The 19,927-nt window shown below is 35.8% G+C and overlaps 1 protein-coding gene across 2 annotated transcripts in view; it reads left to right on the forward strand.

The window, feature by feature from the left end:
* Nucleotides 1-19,927, forward strand: part of WDR70 (WD repeat domain 70) — a 133,111-nt gene that overhangs the window by 71,544 nt on the left and 41,640 nt on the right. For both annotated transcript variants that reach the window (XM_051772298.1, XM_051772297.1), the window contains exon 10: nucleotides 2,927-3,101. In XM_051772298.1, the coding sequence (XP_051628258.1) occupies nucleotides 2,927-3,101 (175 nt within the window). The remainder of the gene's footprint in view (nucleotides 1-2,926; nucleotides 3,102-19,927) is intronic.

Below are 19,927 nucleotides of genomic sequence, written 5' to 3' on the forward strand. Positions count from 1 at the left end.
CTGAAACAGTGCTAAGCTGAAATTTTGCCCATGGTATTATGAGATGTGTTTGCAATGTGATGTGCATTTTAAAATAAAAATAGGAAATATTTCCATAAAGAATATGTTAAAGAGTTCAGTCTTAGCTCAAAAGTCAAGGGCTCTTTAGGTATGATTGACAAATTTCTAACTAATATATAGATGACTTCTTATAAAATATTTATTTTATTTTAGTAGAAAAATTTTCCCATTAGATCCAGTAGCAGTAAGGCAGCAGTAAACCCACACTCAGTGTGGGGATGTTAAGAAAACAGTGAGGGAACGTTAAGCAAGTACTGTAGGCTGTGTGGGCATTTTTGATAGGGCATGTAACTCATATGTGTGGGAATGTGGCCAACTGTCTGCAGCGGAAGCAGCAGTTCAAGAAACTTGGATTTTTCAGCTGACCTACTGATATTACACTTGATTTAGGGCTCGTATTTTTTTAATGTGTGTTGCAGGGAGTAAGAGTATACAAGTACTTCTTCCTTTACAGTGGAAAGGTAAAATGATAAGAAAGTTTGAATATGCTCTGTAGTGTTGCAGAACTGTTGAGGTTTTGACAGGATGTTGAGCCCTAAAAAGAGGCAACTTAAGGTTTTAAAAAAGTCTTTCCATGCCAGCAGAAATAAAGAATTAAGATGATAAAGGATACTTGAGAGATTGTTTTTGGAATTACATCTGAGATGGTTGTGAGGCATCTGAGATGAAGGGCAGATAGGGAGGGGAAGGCAGGCTTTAAAAGTTCATTGCATGTAATCATGTTACCATCTAAGAAGGGGAATGCCAAGGCTGTCCTTGGAAACTTGCACTGTAAGAGAGGATGTAGCTTTTCAGTAGGAGGTGATCATCACTGAAGGAATAAGACAGGCTGAAGGGTATAGGTTATTCAAATGAGATTTCGGAAGGATTGAAGCAGCCGACAACTTCCTTGTGAGTGGAAGCAGAAGGGCAGGCAGTGGTCTCTTCTCTGTGGTGACCAGTGACAGGACCCAAAGGAATGGCCTGAAGTTGTGTCAGTGGAAATTTAGGTTGAATATCAGGAAAATGTTCTTCCCCCAGAGGGTGGTTGGGCACAGGAACATGCTCCCCAGGGAGTGATCATAGCACCAAGCCTGACAGAGTCCAAGAAGTGTTTGGATGATACTCTCAGGCAGGTGGTGTGACTCTTGGGGGTGTCCTGTGCAGGGCCAGGAGTAGGACTCAGTGATCCTTGTGGGTCCCTTCCAACTCAGCATATTCGGTGATTCTATGATATTATGAGGGAAAGAGAATGGGAAAAGACTCAACTTTTGAGCAAATACCACAGTGGGAGAAAGTGTTGATGTACCTGCTGAAAGGTAGGAAACTCAGATGGTTATTGACAACACATTGAGAGGAAGAAGGGAATCTTAGAATCACATAGCGATTGAAGATGGAAAAAACCTCTGAAGATCCTCTAATTGACCTAATCATAATATTAATCTGTTTAATTTTAAATAAAAATAATTTTAAAAACTCCAAACCCCAATAAAACTTCCAAAATCTCAAACCCAAACCAGTCATCAGAACTCAGATGTCTTATGGTAGGGCTCCAAGTAGAATGATTAACGGATGCCTTACAGATACAAGATTTGAAGACTTTTAAAACTGAAACTAACCTTGACTTTATTAGGGACAACTGGATTCATTCTAACTTAGTTACTGATTTTTCATTACTGTCATTAAATGTGCAATTAAATGTAACTTCTATGAGCTCTTTCCAGCTCATTTTCTTGTCTGTTTTATTCTAGAGTTATATAAATGTCAGCTCTGTGGCCTGTCTGGTCTTGTAGCTCTGATGGAAGTTCCTAATGTTATGCTGTGGTGTCTTGTCTCACTCTGGAGAAATGGCAGCCTTTGTTAGAGTTGTATTTGCTTTGCTAGAGACCAGTGAATTATGTGCTGTTGGATCATAGGCAGTGTTTGTATAGTCTAAACAAATGAGGTTGTCTTGAGAACTTTGAGTTTTTTTCTTTCTAAATAAATGATCTTCCTTCCTTTGCCAAATCCTGAAACTCTTCTCTGCATTAGATGCCAGAAGAGTTTTGAATTTTTATCTGGAAAGACCTCAACGTATTAAATGGACAGAAAACATTTGTATCTGAGACAATTTAAAGGGTCCACCTGTATCTCAGAGTTTTAGTTCTCTCTCATTTGGATGTTTTTGTGTATCTAAGGAACAGTGAATATCCAGGCAGATACTCTTTTTCCATTAAAAACAGAAAGGATGTATTTATTTTGCTAATAATGTGGGAAAAACTTAACTTGAAAAAATAATATTACATAAATGAGTCTTGGTAAAGTATTTGAAGAACACTTTTATAATAGAACGCTAAGACCTTCAGGATTAGTGGAAGAGAACTATAATAAATAATATTGCAATTAATATTCAAAATGCCTTTTAAAAAAAAAGTCTGAAGAATAACTGATAAGTTAAAAGGAGAATTTTCAGTTGTTGTCAAGTGAGAATAATAAAGAAAATCTGTTCCATTAATGCATTTGTTCCTGTTTCCTGAAGTATTCGTACTTTGCAAAGGACTGAATACTTTCATCTTCTTGATTTCCAGTGACAGTGGAGACTATGTACCTGTGTATTAACCATTTGTTATCTTTCCAATTGTAAATAAGTTATGTATTTACATGAAATTTCTGGAAAATCTGTCTTAGTTTTTTTGAATGTTTATTTTTAACCTTCAGACTCATTTTAGTGAATACAATGTTTCTTACTTGGAAAATTGTCATCATTTTTTTCCCATTATAACTTAATTGGAACAATGTTATATACCATCTATGCTGGAAAATGGGTTTGGTTATGTCACAAAAAGAGTTATGTCATATGTATCAACTTTATCTAAAGCAACTGTTTATTTAAACTCTTTTTTTCCAGAACTGTGAGGACATGGGATGTTAACAATGAAAAAAAGCACAAAAGTGTATTTAAGCCTCGATCAGCTCAAGGGAAACGGGTGATTCCTACAACTTGCACATACAGCAGAGATGGTAAACTTATTGCAGCTGGCTGTCAAGATGGCTCTATCCAGATCTGGGATAGGAATATGACTGTAAGTCAAGTATTTGACTTATGTGCTTCTAATATATCAGGTGCTAAATGTTGAAGCTGATAAAATCAATTCTGGTAATTTATCTTTTATTTTATTTCCCCTGCTCTCCTTCCCCCTCTGCCCTGAAAACTAAATAACTCGTAGGCATAACTTAATATTGTTTCTGCCTTTCTACAACTGATCATTCAGTGTGCTGCTGCCATTCAGTTTAAAACACTGAGAAAACTCCTGACAGTCTGTTAGAAAAAAAAAAAAAGTTTGGCCAGATACCTGTATTTAGAATATTATTCATTTAAGGTGCAGTGTGTGAGAAAAGCTGTAATTACTTGTTGGTTATTGCGTAATTTATTTGAGATATTGAATACATTAAGAAGTAACTCTTAAAACTTTATACTGAAATCAGTTATTAATCCATATAGTAGAGGAGAAGAGCACCTAAGCAGGTGAGGATAAGGCCAATGCTGCACATTAAATGGCAAATATTTTCATATTGTCCAATGTGTAAAAATTAACATTGAGGCAAATTTGAACAATTCACGTAAACGCATGAAAATGACTCAGAAACAGTCAGAATGGAAACTATTTCAAAATTATGAAATATTTCTGTTCATATTGAACTCAAATTTGAATTTTCACTAAAGACTTCAAGTGACAAAGAATATATAGAATTCTTGCTACTACTTTATAATTTGAAGCGTAGAGCAATCAGTGCTCGCTGTTGCTTTGTGTAGAATAGTTTGCAAACCAGTCCAGCTCCAAGAGTTTAATTTTGCAATGTCAAGTGCAAATTCACCAGGCTAAGCTTTACTGCTTCCAAAATTAATCTTCTTAGTAAATCCTCCATATCCTCTCTTTATGCACATCTTACCCAAGGAAGTGAAAAGAGTGGGATAAGTACTAATAGTGTACATAGTATGAGAAAATGAGAATTAGGTCAATTTTTTAGAGATTACAGAGGAAATGGGGCGGGAAGGGCAGGATCCTTTGAATGAAACTGACATCATAAATCTCTGAAAGCTGTACAATTCCAGTAGAATGACTTGGGGGAAGTAATACTGAATTAGTACAGGTTATGTTAGTCTGTTCAACATCATCTTTCAAAACATTTGATTTTAAAAGGGAAAATAGACAATTTAGGGAGCTTTTCATGAAGATCGAAAAAGGTCTGTTGCTGGAGGCAGGAGGAAATGTATAGATTAAAAAGGAAAAGAAAGTCTGTTGATCATTCTCAAAGTACAGCCTGTATTTTGGGATTGTCATCTATTTTTATTTCTGTTTTTATTTCCAGTATAAACCCAGTAAAACTTCCTAATGGCATGAAGCTTGAGAATTCATCCTAAGTGTAAACTTGTTCTAACAGAATAATAAATTTTTCAGAGACTGGCTTTCATCACCTGTGTATGTTGTTTATTTTAACATATACAGTATTGAAATATTAAGCTTTCTGGTGTAGTTTTAACAATAGTGCTCTTGGTAGTCTGCTTTTTCATGTGGTTTTCCTTTTGAACTTTTCTGTGGCTGTAAGATGACATATTGCAATACTGATTGAGTGCAGTTTAAGGTGATTATGAGTAATTTAAAGATATATCCTGTGCGTCTTATGCACCAGTGGGTGACCCTTGTATAGCAATGAAAGACTGAAGTGATTTCCTAGTGGAAATTAAGTTGGTGGTGTCCTTGGGTTTGAATTTTTGAAGTCTGAAGAATTTTTGTCTTCACCTTTGTTGGTATCATTAAGAAATGTGCAAGATTTTTGGGTAAAGGAGCAGTGTAAATTGGATTTTTAGTGGTATTGTTATCTAAACCTGCTGATGTTCTCTGGGAATCCCTGTGTATAGCTAAAATCAGGTGTTCCGAAAGTCATCTTGATCAAATAGTTAGGAAAAGCCTTTGTCTTACGCTTGGGAATGGGGAAGGAGTAAGAAAAAAATTTTCAAAAGGAACATGTGTTCAACATAACAATTAAAAAGAAGAGGATGAGACTGACTCCTGCAGTGGAATGATGAAAGCACTTACTGGCCTGACAGGATACAGAGACGCTTGCAAAGGCAAACAAGAAAATGTTAAGTCATTGCAAACTGGTGCAGTTCTGGTGCTACGAAATGGTATGTGACACAGGAAAAAAGGTAAAGCTGTGGCGGAGTGAGATGTGAGGGGTAAGCTGCCTGAAGAAATATGTAGTAGAAGTATTAGCTTCTGATTTTTGAACAGGAAGTTTTTAATTCCCTTTCAGCAAATCTCCTTTGGCTTAGTTGAAACAAGTGTAGAGCCATATATACAGACTTTGCTGTGCTGCAGTGCAACTGTGTTTCAAGTCAAAATTACAAGAGCATTAGTGTTTAGCTTGAGAAGGCTCTATTGAGCTGGTAACGAAAATCACTGGTGGGTGTCTGAAAACAGAAAATAGTTGCTATATTTTCTTATATTTGATCAGTTAGGAATGATTCTGGCATCATTGTTTTAGACTATGGGTTTGGTCCATATGCAGCAGGAAGAAGGAAAGATTCAGGAAGATGTTTAAAGCTGTAGCTTATTTGACCATACTGTCATGACAGGGTTGACCCAATAAAGGCTTGTTGTGACTGACTGAATTTGGTTTTGCCTTTATGCAAAAATATAAATGACATTCTACCCTGATCTTGCGTGCCTGTCCCACTGTTCCTGCATGTGACAGTAACACAACAAACTAAATCTGGGAAGATGTTCTGTCGAGATATTATGGCTCACATGACATACACATCCATAGTGCCTGTTATTCTGATGTTTGTAAAGGTTTTTAGATGCACTTATTTTTGAGTCAAGTACAAACTGCTGTCAAACACAGAGCCCACTTTAAAAAGAGGGAAGTTTCTCTTTTCTTCACTGAAAATGTAAAGCCCCTGCTTTCCTACAGGAGAAGGCTTGTGAATGCAGCACAGAATCACAGAGTGGATGAGGTTGGAAGGGACCACAGTGGGTCATCTGGTCCAATCTCCCTGCTCAAGCAGAGTCATCACAGAGCACGTTGCACAGGATTGCATCCAGATGGGTTTTGAATATTTTCAGTGAGAGAAACTCCACAACCTCTCTGGGCAACCTGTTCCAGTGCCCAGTCACCCCCACAGTAAAGAAGTTCTTCATTACGTTAAGGTGGAACTTCCTGTGCATCAGCTTCTGCCCATTACCTCTTCTTATATTGAAATGCCAAGCAGCAGTTCCAAGGGCAGAAGTGAATACCCCAACGAGAAAGAGAGTATGATGATACCCTTTCCTCAAGCAAAACGGGTGCTCATTAGAGGCAGGCACAGTAGTGCAGTGCTGGTGGGAAGCCACCACAATACCGCTTTACGAGGTGACAGAAGCCATCTGATGAAGCTCCCACAAATCTCCCTTGCCACTGTAGTCAGAGTTTCTGATGCTGGTATAGATTTGTTATTCTCTTTCATGCATTACTTGCTACACCTGACTACAGGAATCCTACCGATGTGTTTATCAAAGGCAAACAAATTAAAAATTAACCTGTTGTGTGGTGGCATCCCCATCCCCACAGTCACATCACGTGTGTTGTACACTGCTCTGTAGTATAGAACTTGGTCTAGAATGGTGTAATTAAATAATTTTTTATTATTATTATTTAGAGAAAGACAAGGTATTTTCTACAACATGTTTTATCAGTCCTGCTGAAGTCAAAGTAGCTGGTTTTTGTGAGTTAATTTCATTGGTTAGTTGTTTTTTTCCAAGTCACTTTAGAGCCATCTCAGTATCTGCTTTTTTTTCTTAAATTATCTTGTTGTGTGTAGGAAGTGATTTTGGTGTGTGATCATTTCACTTCTTTAGTTCTGACCAGTAATGCACACCATGAATGTTCCATTCAGTTTTCTACTTCCACTGTTTTTTTGGTGTGATTCCAAATCTCCCAGCTGTATGTAGTGAGAGTAAAAACACTTTTGGAACTTTTGGAGGAAGATTTTTTTTCTTCTTCATGACACTGACATTGGTAACTTGTTAATGCTGAAGTTAGCCAAATGCATTCCTGCTCTGCCTTGCCTTTCTCCAAACTTCCTCAGCAGGATCATGATCCATTATAATCACCTGCCTCAGAGGATTTTTTTGTTTTGTCATAAATCTGTGTTATTTTCTCACGTGTGTTATTTTGTCAGTGTATGTTTTTTCTTTAAGGTTCATGTACATGTGCATTTACAGTGCACATTAGCAGAACGATCTGTCAGTGTGTTTGAAATATTATGAACACTGTCAACTTGGCTTAAAATAACAGCTTCAAAGGACATAAAAAATAACTTCCTTCAAACTTTGAATGAATAGTGGAAACAATAGTGTGAAATAGTCAGTCATAACACAACACATTAGAACTCTCTGAATTTAAATGTTCTGAGACGTGGAGAAAAGTGTCTGGCAAAGATGGAGAGTTGAAGAGCATTAGTGGTTAAAATAAGACAGGATCTTGAAAATTATTGATTCACAGGGCAATGCAGTGAAACCATGAGGTTTACCTGCAGTTCAGATAGGTTCAAATTCCTCATCTTGCCTGTGCTTGCCCACTCAGAGCTTTTTACAAGCCGGTAGTAATACATATTTCTGAACAAACTGATCCATGGAGGCCAGTCTTTAGTATCAAGAGTGCAGGGTGTCCTGCAATCAGTGAACCTCTGTGTGCCTGGTTCTCCTGTCTAGGAGTGGGAGTATCTCATTCATAGAGATACAGAAAGAATGGAGTTATTTTTGAAGTGTATTGTCAGTTAAAATCTATTAAAATCTCTTCAATGAACAGAGAAGCTCCCCTCATTTTCCGCAATAAGGATAAGCAATTTCCAACAGGAAAGAATTGGGATGTTTTCCAGTGGTTACAAACAGGGTTTTTTTGAGTTAGCCTTTCTTGATCTTTCAAACCAGCTGATGAAGCTACCTGTTGTGTGAATTTTTAACTCTAACTTTTCCTGAGTGCATTCAGCACAGGATTACATAAACAACTTCTCTGTATATGGCAGCCTGGATCATGTTGCTCAGTTTCATACATCGCGTATTTTATGGTATATCATTCCAGCTGTAATATAAAAATATCACATAAGGATGTTGGGGGGGCAGGGTTTGTAAGAAGTGGTCATGCCTTCTAAATTTAAATGCCTTTAGGAAACCAGGTTGTATCATGGCTAGGCTTCGCGAACGAAGATTTGGGAAACCAGGTTGTACACCCAAAATATTGTCAGGTGTTTGTTTTTTTTTTCTAGTATTAAATTAGGTTAGAAACTTTGAATAGTTTTTTATCAGCATTTAGCTATCTAATGCTGCACTCCTAGTAGTAAAGACTTAGTTTTGACAGATAAATCTGTGATAGGTTTGACTTCTTACATAGTGCAAATCTGAACAGAAAAGATGCAATGTTATATGATTTTCAACATAGTTCTCATTAAGCAAATTGATTCACTGCTCATGGAAAGATTTTTATAGCTACTGATTAACTTTTATTTTTTTACTTTCTTGTTTCATAGAAGACTTAGTGGCATGTTTAACTCCATTCTTCAGCTATTTCCTGCTCAGAAGTGAGCATCCGCTACACTATTGCTGAATTACTGCTTTGCTAGCATTTTCCTTTTTCCTGGTTTTAAAATCTTACTCTGATTTTAAATTGCTAGAGTAATTTATGTATTTTGATCAGTTTAAATTACTTAGCTAAAGCTCAAAGTGATTTTACAGAACTTAAAATGCACAGTAATATTGAAATTCAACACTATAATAATATCCTGCCCACATGAATATTCCCAAAAGTGATGTGATCAAGTGGTAATCCAAATAACCTGTTTTTCACAAGCCCTTAATCCACCCTATCCTCAAAATATAAGGGGAAGAAAAGTGGGATGTCACAGCATGCACTGAAGTTAAGCAGATCTAAGCTCTGTACATTTTAATTACAAATACTCACGTTAAAAGTATTTTCCAAATAATTGCATGATTTATAGGTGTAAGATAAATACATTTCTATATTTAGTGATTGTTTGCTTTGAAAGGGTTTCTGTAAGCTTTAGTTTTGTGGTGTGCAGTTGAAAGTTTTAAGGTAGAGTTTTCAGAGACGAAAAGTTTCACAAGTACTGGAGCCATTTTGAAAGAATACTGTACAACTAAAGGCACAGATTTAGGTAATGAAAAATTATTATGTAAGATACTTTTCTTTTTTGGAATGGGAATCCAAGTCCAGGTCTTATTTGGAAATTTTTTTTGCAAACTTTATTTTGCTGTTCTTGATGGATTTTACATCTGATGCTGCGAAGACAGAGTAACAAAACCAGTAGTAAGATCTGAAAGTTGCTGTAAACATTTTCTCCATTAATTGGAAAGTCCTTTGAGGGATTTTATACTCATGCTTTGGGAAGATGAGATTGTTGGATCTTTGCACAGTTACAGGATGCTTTTTGCATAAGAAATAGCTCACATTAATAAATTGTTGACATCTTGTGTCTGTCCACTAGAAAGCTTTGCTAGTCTACACATGCCTTTTTAATTCCAGTTTCTACCAGTTCACTGTGTGTCTTTGACATCTTGTTGATCACGACATTCCAGGATTGTGCTTGTTTCACACCAGCTAGATTTATTTTTTTTTTTACAATGGGATACTCACTTGTCTATTTAGATTTTTTTTAATATAGAATTTAACATTTATATTGATATCTTCACAGCATTTAAAATATTCCAGTGAAATGTCAATATTTAATAGAAATAGTTTACAATGACTATTCTTACATTCACTGAACATCACTATTATGGCTAAACAGCAGGCAAATCTTCCAGTTTCCCCCAAGTAAGTAACATGCTTCATGCTTTGAAGAGGGCAGTCTGGCTACATCTGGAAATTTCTTGTATAAATACAAGATGAAGGATATCCAAATATACTATATTCCCCTTTCAAACTTAAGGTAAGTTTTCCATATCCATAATATTCCACCCTTTCATTCCATATGTATATGTGCCAGACCCCTGTTCCAGAAACTGGAAATCACACACAAGCTTGCCAGCAGCAAATATTAACAGATTCATATATTATTCCTTTTTGTATACGTCTGGTTTAGCCAGTACATCACTATCTGTACCCTGAAGCTAGCTGCAATAAAGAATCTGACAATCAAATGCTAAGATAAAATGTGCCCTGCTGTATTTCTAAGTGCATTTCTCTCTTACGTAATAAACAGTTTATAGTTAAGAACTATCTAAATGTTTGCACTATCTAATATGGTGATGAAAGGCAATTCTAAATCTTGAAGTCTGTCACACCCCAGTGAAAATAGCTTAAAGGATTTTACTTTGGATTCCTGTATAGTTAAAGGAAAAAGGCTTATCCTGCTTAGATTATATCTCTCTCTTTGGTTTATTGTTAAAAAAAATAAAAGTAGAACTTAACAGAAATCATTTCAAAATGACAATTTGAGAAGAAAAGAGTAGGCATTGTAGCAATGTGATTGGCTTTATTAATATTGTAGTGTTATTAATATTAATATAATACGAATAATGTTACAGAAATAGAAAGATTAAATAATGAAAAATAATGAAGCAGAAATAGAAGAGCCTTCTTGAACTAGCTTTGTTGTTTTAGAGAAAATGTTCCTTTTTTGCAGAGGCAAAAAGTTGAAAGTACATTTTGTTCTAAGAAGAAGTGAGCTCCAGAGTGGTCTGGCTTATCAGAGAAATGGCTTTTAGATACCATAGTGTATGCATTGCTCAAGCAATTCAGTGGTCCAGAGCCTGATAGGGTTTGTAAATTATGAAAAGAATTTTGTGCTTGATAAATGTATTAGGAAGCTGGTTTTGTGTCCAAATATTTCTCATTGTGGTTCTTAGTTTGTCACTAGTTCTTCAAGCTTGAGGAGATGAACAGCAGGTTTATGCTGTGAATTTTGTAAAAGCAATGAGAGGTATATTTCTGTACAGCTCTTGGTCATTAAGTTTGCTTTATTAGAAAAGGCTAAAACTCCCATATTTTAAAATACTTAACAAAAGGAAAGCTGTTACATCTTGATCATGTGGATTAAGAACAAAAAAGGTAGGAAATAATGACTTCTGATCTGTGGAAATATATAGATTTGCAGAAGATAAGTTACAGTGAGGCATAGTTTTTGTATCTAACGTTAGGTTACATACATTTGACTCATAGGAAGTTTGATGAAGAATGACTTATTTCTACATAGAGAATGATTGTTTCATGGTTACTTCCATTAAAATGTGCACTTTTGTGAGGATACAGCTTAAATAATTAGCCATCATACACTACAGACTGTCCTCAATCCTAAAGAACATCTCATAAGTCTAGTTAACTTTAATTAAAAATGTTTGCATGGCATTTCTAGAGAATTCATAAGAAGATTATAAGCCAAAGAAGTTATTTTTGTGTCTGTGATTAGCAATGAGAAGATGAACTGCACAGCTATACCACATCTTGGCAGCAGATACAGAACTAAACCAATCACATGAAACTAAAAGTATTTGTAATAATATTATATTTTTTATAAGATAGCTTCAGTGAGCAGGATTCTTTCAACTCTAGGTATAAATCTCATAATTAAAACCTGTTTGAATATCTGTGAGGCTTTCTTTATAAGTAAATAAAACTTCTTCCAGTGCAAAATATTTTAAAATAAAGGGTTTTTTTTCATGATCTCCCTGTTTCCTAAAGTTTATTTTCAACAGATGTTAGTGCTAAACAGTTTGCAGAGAGGGTGGTAAAATAGGTGGAGCATTGTCCAGCTGTGTTTTATTTAATGTGTGACTGCAGTGATACTATGCAGACTGAAATCAGATACATCCATGAAACAGCTGCCTTCCTTAAATGAAGTTCTAAATTTCTCATGAGATAGACAGCTAGACTTGGAGTTGGATATGACTACCTATGTATTTCACACATTATGTGTAAATATATGTAAATGTGTCTAAGTATGCCCAGAGACTTACAGTGAAATTTTAGTTCAGTAGAATTGCTGAATGTATGTCATCATTTTAAGCACTGGGAATTCAAAGAACTTATTCTTAGATAATTCAACATATGTAATTTTCATTCAGATTAAGTAGTATGTATAGTTTTTAAAAATACCTTTATGATTACTATTTCACTTTGTACCATTTATATGTATCAATTCCAGATTTGGCTTGTGTCTGTTTTGTGCTCAAAGCAGTCACCGGTAATCAGGACTAAAATTTAATTTATATTTAATGTGCCAAATTATAAACTACTGTGCTAGTTCACATACAAAAAGAGAGATGCTCTAAAAAAAAAATCCAATTTGTTGTATGATCATGGAGTGTGTTGATTTTATGGACTCTTAAGAGGTCCTGATGAATGTAGCTGCTGTGATCAACACGTTCCCTGGTACAAGCATATAGATGGCACTGCATCGTAGTTCCCTACCCTTATTTTGTCCTCACCTTTATGCAAGTCTGTGGTCTCATTTGGAGGGCAGATTGAGCCCAAGACCTAGAAGCAAACTTCTTCCTGTTGAGGTCACCAGAGTGCACTGCATTGACCTTTACAGATTCTGTTTCACCAGGGCTTGCAAGGGCAGAACTAGTACAGGTAGTGCATTCCTGCCCTGGTAACAGGAGGACTGGCTTATGTTCAAGACCACCTTGAAGAGCTTGAGTGATTTCTCAGAAGCAGGGATACCTGTTGCAGTCAGCAGAAAACATTGCATTGCCAGCCATTGGCTTATCACTTGTCACAAATGTGAAAATGCCTGTTTGATTTCGATATTTGATATGTTGAAGTGTGATACCAAACTGGGTAAGAGTTGGCAGGGGTGTAGGAATGTTTTCTGTACTCCAGACAGGTCACTGTTGTTTCTTGGCTATTGCATTGAGGGAGGAGGGCAAGGCAGGGCTGCAATAGTGTGTGGTGCTGTCTGTCTATGTGTGCAAAACAAGCTTCAGTTTTGGTCTCCTTTGGAAACAAAGGTGGCTGAGTCCGCTGTCAAGTTGGTAAGAGGTTTATACTAACAAACAAAAGCAAGGCAATGTGCAAACTCAGTTGTTATTATCTCCCCACCCCCTTTTTTTTTTGGTCTTTTTTTAAGTGATAGTTTACAGTATTTCCATACATGTTATGGAAAAAGAAGTGGTGTACTTGTTGGTTTTGAATTTTCTTTTCCTTTATATGAGAAAAACACAGATGTTCTTGGGGATTAAGTGAATGATCTGTAATTGCTATTATTGAATAACTATATATTTAAGTCATTGGTGAAATACAACTGTTAAAGAAGACAAAATGAAGCAACAGTGGACCCTAAAAGTAAAGAACTATTATCAAGGAAACAAAAGAGGGAAAAGGTGTCAAAGTAGTAATACTGGCAGTGGGTTCTTGGTTTGATTTATTATGGCATGTTTTACAATGTGTGACAGAAAGGAGATGACACATTGTGATGCATATAACAACATTTTTCTTATGATGAATGGTTAAAGGCAGTTAGATCTTCCAGGGAAATTGAGAAGATATGGTATCCATGTAAGAAAATCAGGAACAGATTTCATCATGTTGAGTTTGTATTGCCAGCTGAACATGCACAAAGTGATGTGAAGGTGAACTAAGATGCTCAGCAGAGAGAAAATGATGTACCTTTTTTCTTGGAAGGCAGTTTAATGGCTTGAAAATATTGGGAGTCATGACTGTGTATAAGGTGTTTAAAAATACACTGTAGAGTGAGTAGTTCAGTGACCAAGGCAGCAAGTAATGGTGAATAGTGAGAGAAACTGAAAGATAATCATGCACTGGAGGAAATAGTGAAGAGGAGAGCCAACATGTGGATGGTATACAGGAGGTATTGGACCTCATAAAACAATGAAGAAAGCGAACAGAAAATAGACACTCTTTTCCCAAGGTTGATGAGAGTAAGTATGGGGTATCTTCCCATGTTGGATTTGTCAGGGATAAATCTATTGAGGCTCAGGGGAGAATTTAAGTCAGATTGACGAGGAATGAGGATGGAGGAGAAGACTGTGTTGGATGAAAAAGTCAGAGAGAGAGGGCAAGGCAGGGCTGCAGTAGTGTGTGGTGCTGTCTGTCTATGTGTGCAAAACAAGCTTCAGTTTTGGTCTCCTTTGGAAACAAAGGTGGCTGAGTCCGCTGTCAAGTTGGTAAGAGGTTTATACTAACAAACAAAAGCAAGGCAATGTGCAAACTCAGTTGTTATTATCTCCCCAGATAATAGAGATAAGAGAGAGGGAGAAACACAGAGTTGTTTGGTGTAAAGTGGATGATGCAAATGAGAGTTTGAGATATGACTTTCACAAGCAGCAGTTCATGTATCTCCCTATGCTCTGAAGATGCCACTGCTGATGGAGAAGAAATATGAAATTACCAGGCATAAGTGTGAAATATTGTGCTAAAATGAAGCTGGAAGGATAGAATGAGAAAATGGAAGGAATCCTTTTGTTGGAGGGAGAGGAATTAGAGGGATGCTAGTGGTGAAAGAGAATTGTAGTCAAGAGAGCTACCCCGGAGTATCATAAAAAATGGAAAAAGAGAAGAGGATTTTGAAGCAACATTAATAGTAGATGAGATGGCTAATTGCAGAATGAAAAATGCCGTAATGATTCTGTATTGTCAGAGACAAATTTTTAGGGAGATACTGCAGCCTGTTTAAAGGATTCTTAGCTATGGATTAGGACATTTTTACATTGCCATAGTTTTAATAGTCAACTTATTATTTATATTAAATTAGACAGTAAGGATCAATCAGTTTAAGCATCTTAATTTCAAACAAAAAGTTACATCCTCTCATATTGAAATAGTAATTTGGTTTTATAAAACTAATTTTAAAAGTGACACATATTAGAAATTCATTCAGAAAATTTATTCACTGTAGAACAGGAAGCAACTTTTTCTCTTAAAGATATTACAAGGTTTTTTGCTCTACCTAATGCTTAGGTACTGGATTGCTGCTCTGAGTGAGCTTGGAACATTCTGTTCAGTTAGTATAAACCACTTTCAGGAAACAATTGTTGAAATTTTACTTCCACTTTGCTAATTTTTTGCTTACAAGTGTGTAGAGATTTTTATTTGTTTGCTTATTTAACTGGTCAATTATATAAAATTATTGTGAGAAAAAAACGCCATCAAAGAAGGAACTATGGAACTGAGATAAGAATGTTGCTGGAAAGGAAAATTAAGTTTACTTAAGTTACCTTTTTAAAATTTTTTTTCCCAACCAGCTTCTTACTTTTTCATTTTACTCATCTGTAACTCTGGGGCCTAATTCTGAAGTTGCTGAGCTCATCAGGTAAAATTCTGAATTAAAGGTGACTGAAATTGAGGGCATTTAGGAACTCTGCATCTTGCAGATTAATAGCAACATATCTTGTTTTATTAAAAAAATGTGTATCATGCACCATCCAGACATGTCCAGGAGACCTATAAACAGAAGAAAGGGAGTTTCCTTCTCAAAGCCAGCTTCTCTCAACAACTTACTACATTGAATGATGATGAAATTTTTTGTTTTCTAGTGACTTAAAAAAATAAATTCATAAATTCTTTGAAAGCCAGTATATTATTAGTTCAAGTATATTGAGCTAATAATCTCAGCAACTTCATGCAACATTATAAACCACTGAGGCTCAGAGTTAAGAATGCTGATTTTATCACTTAAATGCTTCATGTGGCAAAATATTACTTATCCCTTTAACTGAGGCTTTCTTCCGTCTTCATATTTCGATACGAATAAATAAAACAAAACACATACTTTGAAAAAAATTATATAATTTTAATTAATATGCAGAGAAAATATGGCATGATGGTTTGCAGTACATTTTTATCAGAAAAATCAAATAATGTGAAGAAATAATAGTTTGCTATGTTACAAGAAATTTAGAGAAGATGACTGTACATTTCTTAGAGAAATACACCCATCTGCTTAGAATATACATATGCTAGCTACTGTTTTCAGCGAGCAAATGAATTTATTATACCACCGTCTTTGATAATTCACTTTTTTTGGCTCAAGTGTTACTGAACCAGGAATGTTAGCTTAATGTAAATTTCTGTATTTTCAGTTATATTTCACTCTGCTCACACTGTACCTCAACTGCATCGCAAAAATGGATCTTAAGATTTGGGAGCACTGAAGACTGAAAGAATATGAGAAATTATATTGAACTATTGTGAGAATAACTTTGTTATAGTTGCCTTTTGAAGACATCTTAGTAGCTTCTTTATATTCTTTATATATCTATTTATTTATTTATCTATTTATTTATTTATTTATTTACTTGTTTATTGCCAACAGGAAAAAGGCTACTTCTAATTGTTGTGAACCATCCAATGATGGCTTAAGTGAGTTTGAAGCAATATGTGGATTTCAGTGGGGTTCTAGTATATCTTAACTAAACTTTTAATGAAATAACATTGATCAGATTTGATTGTTTTCTGGAAAGCAAAGGAACCTTCAACAACAGGGCAAGTCTAAGACTGACTAATTTAATTTTGTAAGAGGCAAAAGCAGTGATGGGCTTTTTTGTTGGTTTACAAAAGCCATATTTGATAGTATAAAGGAAGAAAAATGTGAATTTACTAGGATAGCATGAGATGGATTTGATAAGTTATGAAAAGATACAGAAGAACATTTCTTTTACATCCTTGTATGTTTTTCTCATGCAGTGTAAAAAATCCCCAAAGAAAGCCAACTGAATAGTTTCCAAAAGCTATTTTTATTAGTAATATTTATCATTTTTGTGGCCAAGATAGGTTGTTTTCTCAAATGCAGAGTTTGACTGTGCAGCCAAACATTCAGCTGGGGTTTCATTTTCAAACCATTAGGCAAATATTTAGCAATGCTGTTAAGAAGCCATCTTTCTAAAATAGTTTCCTAAAATCTTTCTTGATGAATTAACTTGACCAAGAAGAAATTGTTTCTGTGGCCAGCAAATTCTTAGAAATCTAATATTCTAAGTGGTGAAGGAAGCATGGGCAGATAGGAAGGACTTTCTCATCACTCTGCAGTGGATCAGAGACATTTCTAAGGCAAACTTGCTTACTTCCTTGTTTTGCCTAAAACCACATATGGTCAAATGTCTTGGGTGCCTTGCCACATAAATGTTTATATTATTTTTCTTCAACAGAAATCAAGTTTTTGTATCAATTGCAATTATCAAAACACTAAATAATTTTTGACTGTTGACACTGCTGTATGGCTTCTCTTCTAAGACTGCTGCTTTCCATAACAGCCCAGCGTTTTCTGACTAGGCATTTCACACTTCTGTTTTTATTTTTATTCATAGTTGCATAATATAAAACATGATTCATTGCAATGGACTGAATCTTTTATAAATTTTAGAAATAATTATAGACCATTTTTTTTTTTTGGTTATGTAGGTTTTTCATTGCAATATAGTGGCTAAAAAAACCCTGCAGAATTTTTAAGAAAAGGCAAGTCTTTTATGTGTTCAGTAATTGCAAATATCTCAGTAACGAAACGTGACAGATTGTTGAAGGGTATTGAACCACTGCTGAGTGTGAGATAAAGAAATCCCAAAGACTTCTCACCCAGAAAAAGGCCTTAGTTGCAACAGATGAGAATATAATGGATGCACAAAGTTAAATACAATTGTCAGTCAGTTGTCCTGGTTATGGCAAATAAAGTTATATTACTGTATTCATAATTGTTTAATTAGGATTCAGAGAAAGGAAGGAGTGTTTCACGTCTGCTGATGATACATGTAGATGTCACTGAGTTAGAAAATAACAGAGAAGAGCAAATCATGTAAGCGTGTAATCTTGTAAACACTGAAACCTCAGATTTCACAAGTTAATCTTGTTTTGCATCAGTATGCTCATTACTGAAACAGCATCCGTTTCTACACCACGGGAAGTGGTATTGAAGAGCTGTCACATAAATTGAAAGCCTGGGGATCATGTTTATGGAGACTTAAGGAAAGCATCTGATATAGTCTGCAAGTGCCTACTCAGGGAAAATATTGAGAAATTTCTGAATTCAGCTGACATACATAGATCTGATATTTTTTAAGTGATATACTAAACCCAGATAGTACACTTACATTTCTTTTCTGGATTATAATGGAGAGAAAAGCAAATATGCTTCCTTCAGTAGAGCTGGCTGAAGGGGGATGGGGAAATAGCCATTTGGAGAGTTTAATTTGTTACCTGGGAACCTGTCTGTCTTGTCAGCTGTAATCACAGGTCTGAGGTGTTGGCTGTCTCTGTTGGGATCACTTTCAACAAAGACCCAGACAGCTTTGCTCAGCTGTGACTAAAAAAGTTTTCTAGTTTGTTTGTTTGATTTCTTTTTTTCACCTTTATATCTCATAAGTTTGTCACCTTGAGACTGGCCTATGATAATATGTTATCTTAGAAAGCTTTTACATTTGCTGACAATTATAACTTTCACAGCTGAATATTGGAAGTGTCAGCCATTTTATTTTCCTGAAAGTATCTCAGGTGAAAAGACTCGTTTAAAACTCAAACACCGTACACGGCTTGGGACTTGCTTGTCTGGCATCTCTGCTGAGCTAGTTTGAAACTAGTGTAAATCCCAAGTTTCCAGCTCTCAAGGAGCCTTGGAAACATTCCTTGATGTGAAAGACAGGAAACAGCTGGTGAGTGAGCCTCGGAGGCATCTCTAGAGATGAGCTTCCCTGTTCACATCACACCTTCTTTGTGCTGGAGCAAACTGAAGTAGATTGCACATTACTAGTGGCACACTCATTACTGGACAGAGTTCCTTTTGCTGTAGACATGATTGTGGTTTTATGGTTGACTGTGTTCATACTAATAAATGAGTAAAATTTTGCGATGCATCTGTAATACAGGGAAAGATTGATAAAGCAATCTTTGTAGGTCTCACTTTCCCCAAGGCCTGCCTTAATTTACTGCCTGTGCTTTTAAAAAATCTAGAAGATGTTAGGAATAAAAAGGAAGAAGAATTTCTTGGCTGGGACATTCAATGTTTTGTTAAAAGAAAAGTGGGGGGGGGCAGAGTGTGGGAAGCATTATAATCTTGGGAAAGTGTTGGCTTACTGTGAAATACTGTATCCCAGAAACAGTGTGGAAAGTTAAAAAATTTCATTAGTTTATCATATTGTTGTTTTTCTCATGGACGTGCCTTGGATTTCTGAGGTGACCAAACTGAGTAGATCTAGTTGCTTTCCGTAGAATATATTTTATTTAGGCTTTTTGAGCAGAAGAGCAGTTGTGTGATGCAGAGCTGTAACCACGTGGCTCTGTAGGCCACTCGTTTGTGATAAACACTTCATGTGCCATCTTCACGTGGCATATTCACTTCCCATATGGGTCCTCCTCAATCCACCCAGATTTTTGTGCAAGGGATACTCATTACTGATGCTCTGGTCATGTACCTTTCCACCTCACAACTCTTCCCTTCCCAATCCTTTCTTTGTCTTCCTTTTATCTTCTGCCTCTCTTCCTCTCTGAGGACTGCGGCAGTATTGCAAATCCTGACGTGTATTTTTTTTTGATACATAAAACTGTCCTTTCTCACATGTGCTTCGTGTTTTCTGCCTGTCATCTCATTTGCACACAAGTACAGTCAGCTGTAATTGCTTAACAAAAATATATGTGCTAATACAAAGCTAGGAGGAAAGTGCTTACATTGCTGAAGTTGTTAGCTAAGAAAACCTTTAAACAAGTTGCAGAAGATAGTGGTTTACTGCAGAATTTGCTGAAGTAACTAAACCTTTTAAAAATACTAAGGACTGATGAACTTATTAAACTTTGTAGTATGCTTTTATGAAGTAACATGATTGTTACTTCATAATAGCAGGCACTTCTGCAACAAAAGGAGAAGGGTAGTGAAGGAGATATGTAGATACACTTTGCCCTAATTATC

The sequence above is a fragment of the Manacus candei genome, unplaced genomic scaffold (genome assembly GCF_025592945.1).
Source record: "Manacus candei isolate 608988 ecotype Guabito, Panama unplaced genomic scaffold, ASM2559294v1 h1tg000152l, whole genome shotgun sequence".
Taxonomy (NCBI): Eukaryota; Metazoa; Chordata; class Aves; order Passeriformes; family Pipridae; genus Manacus; species Manacus candei.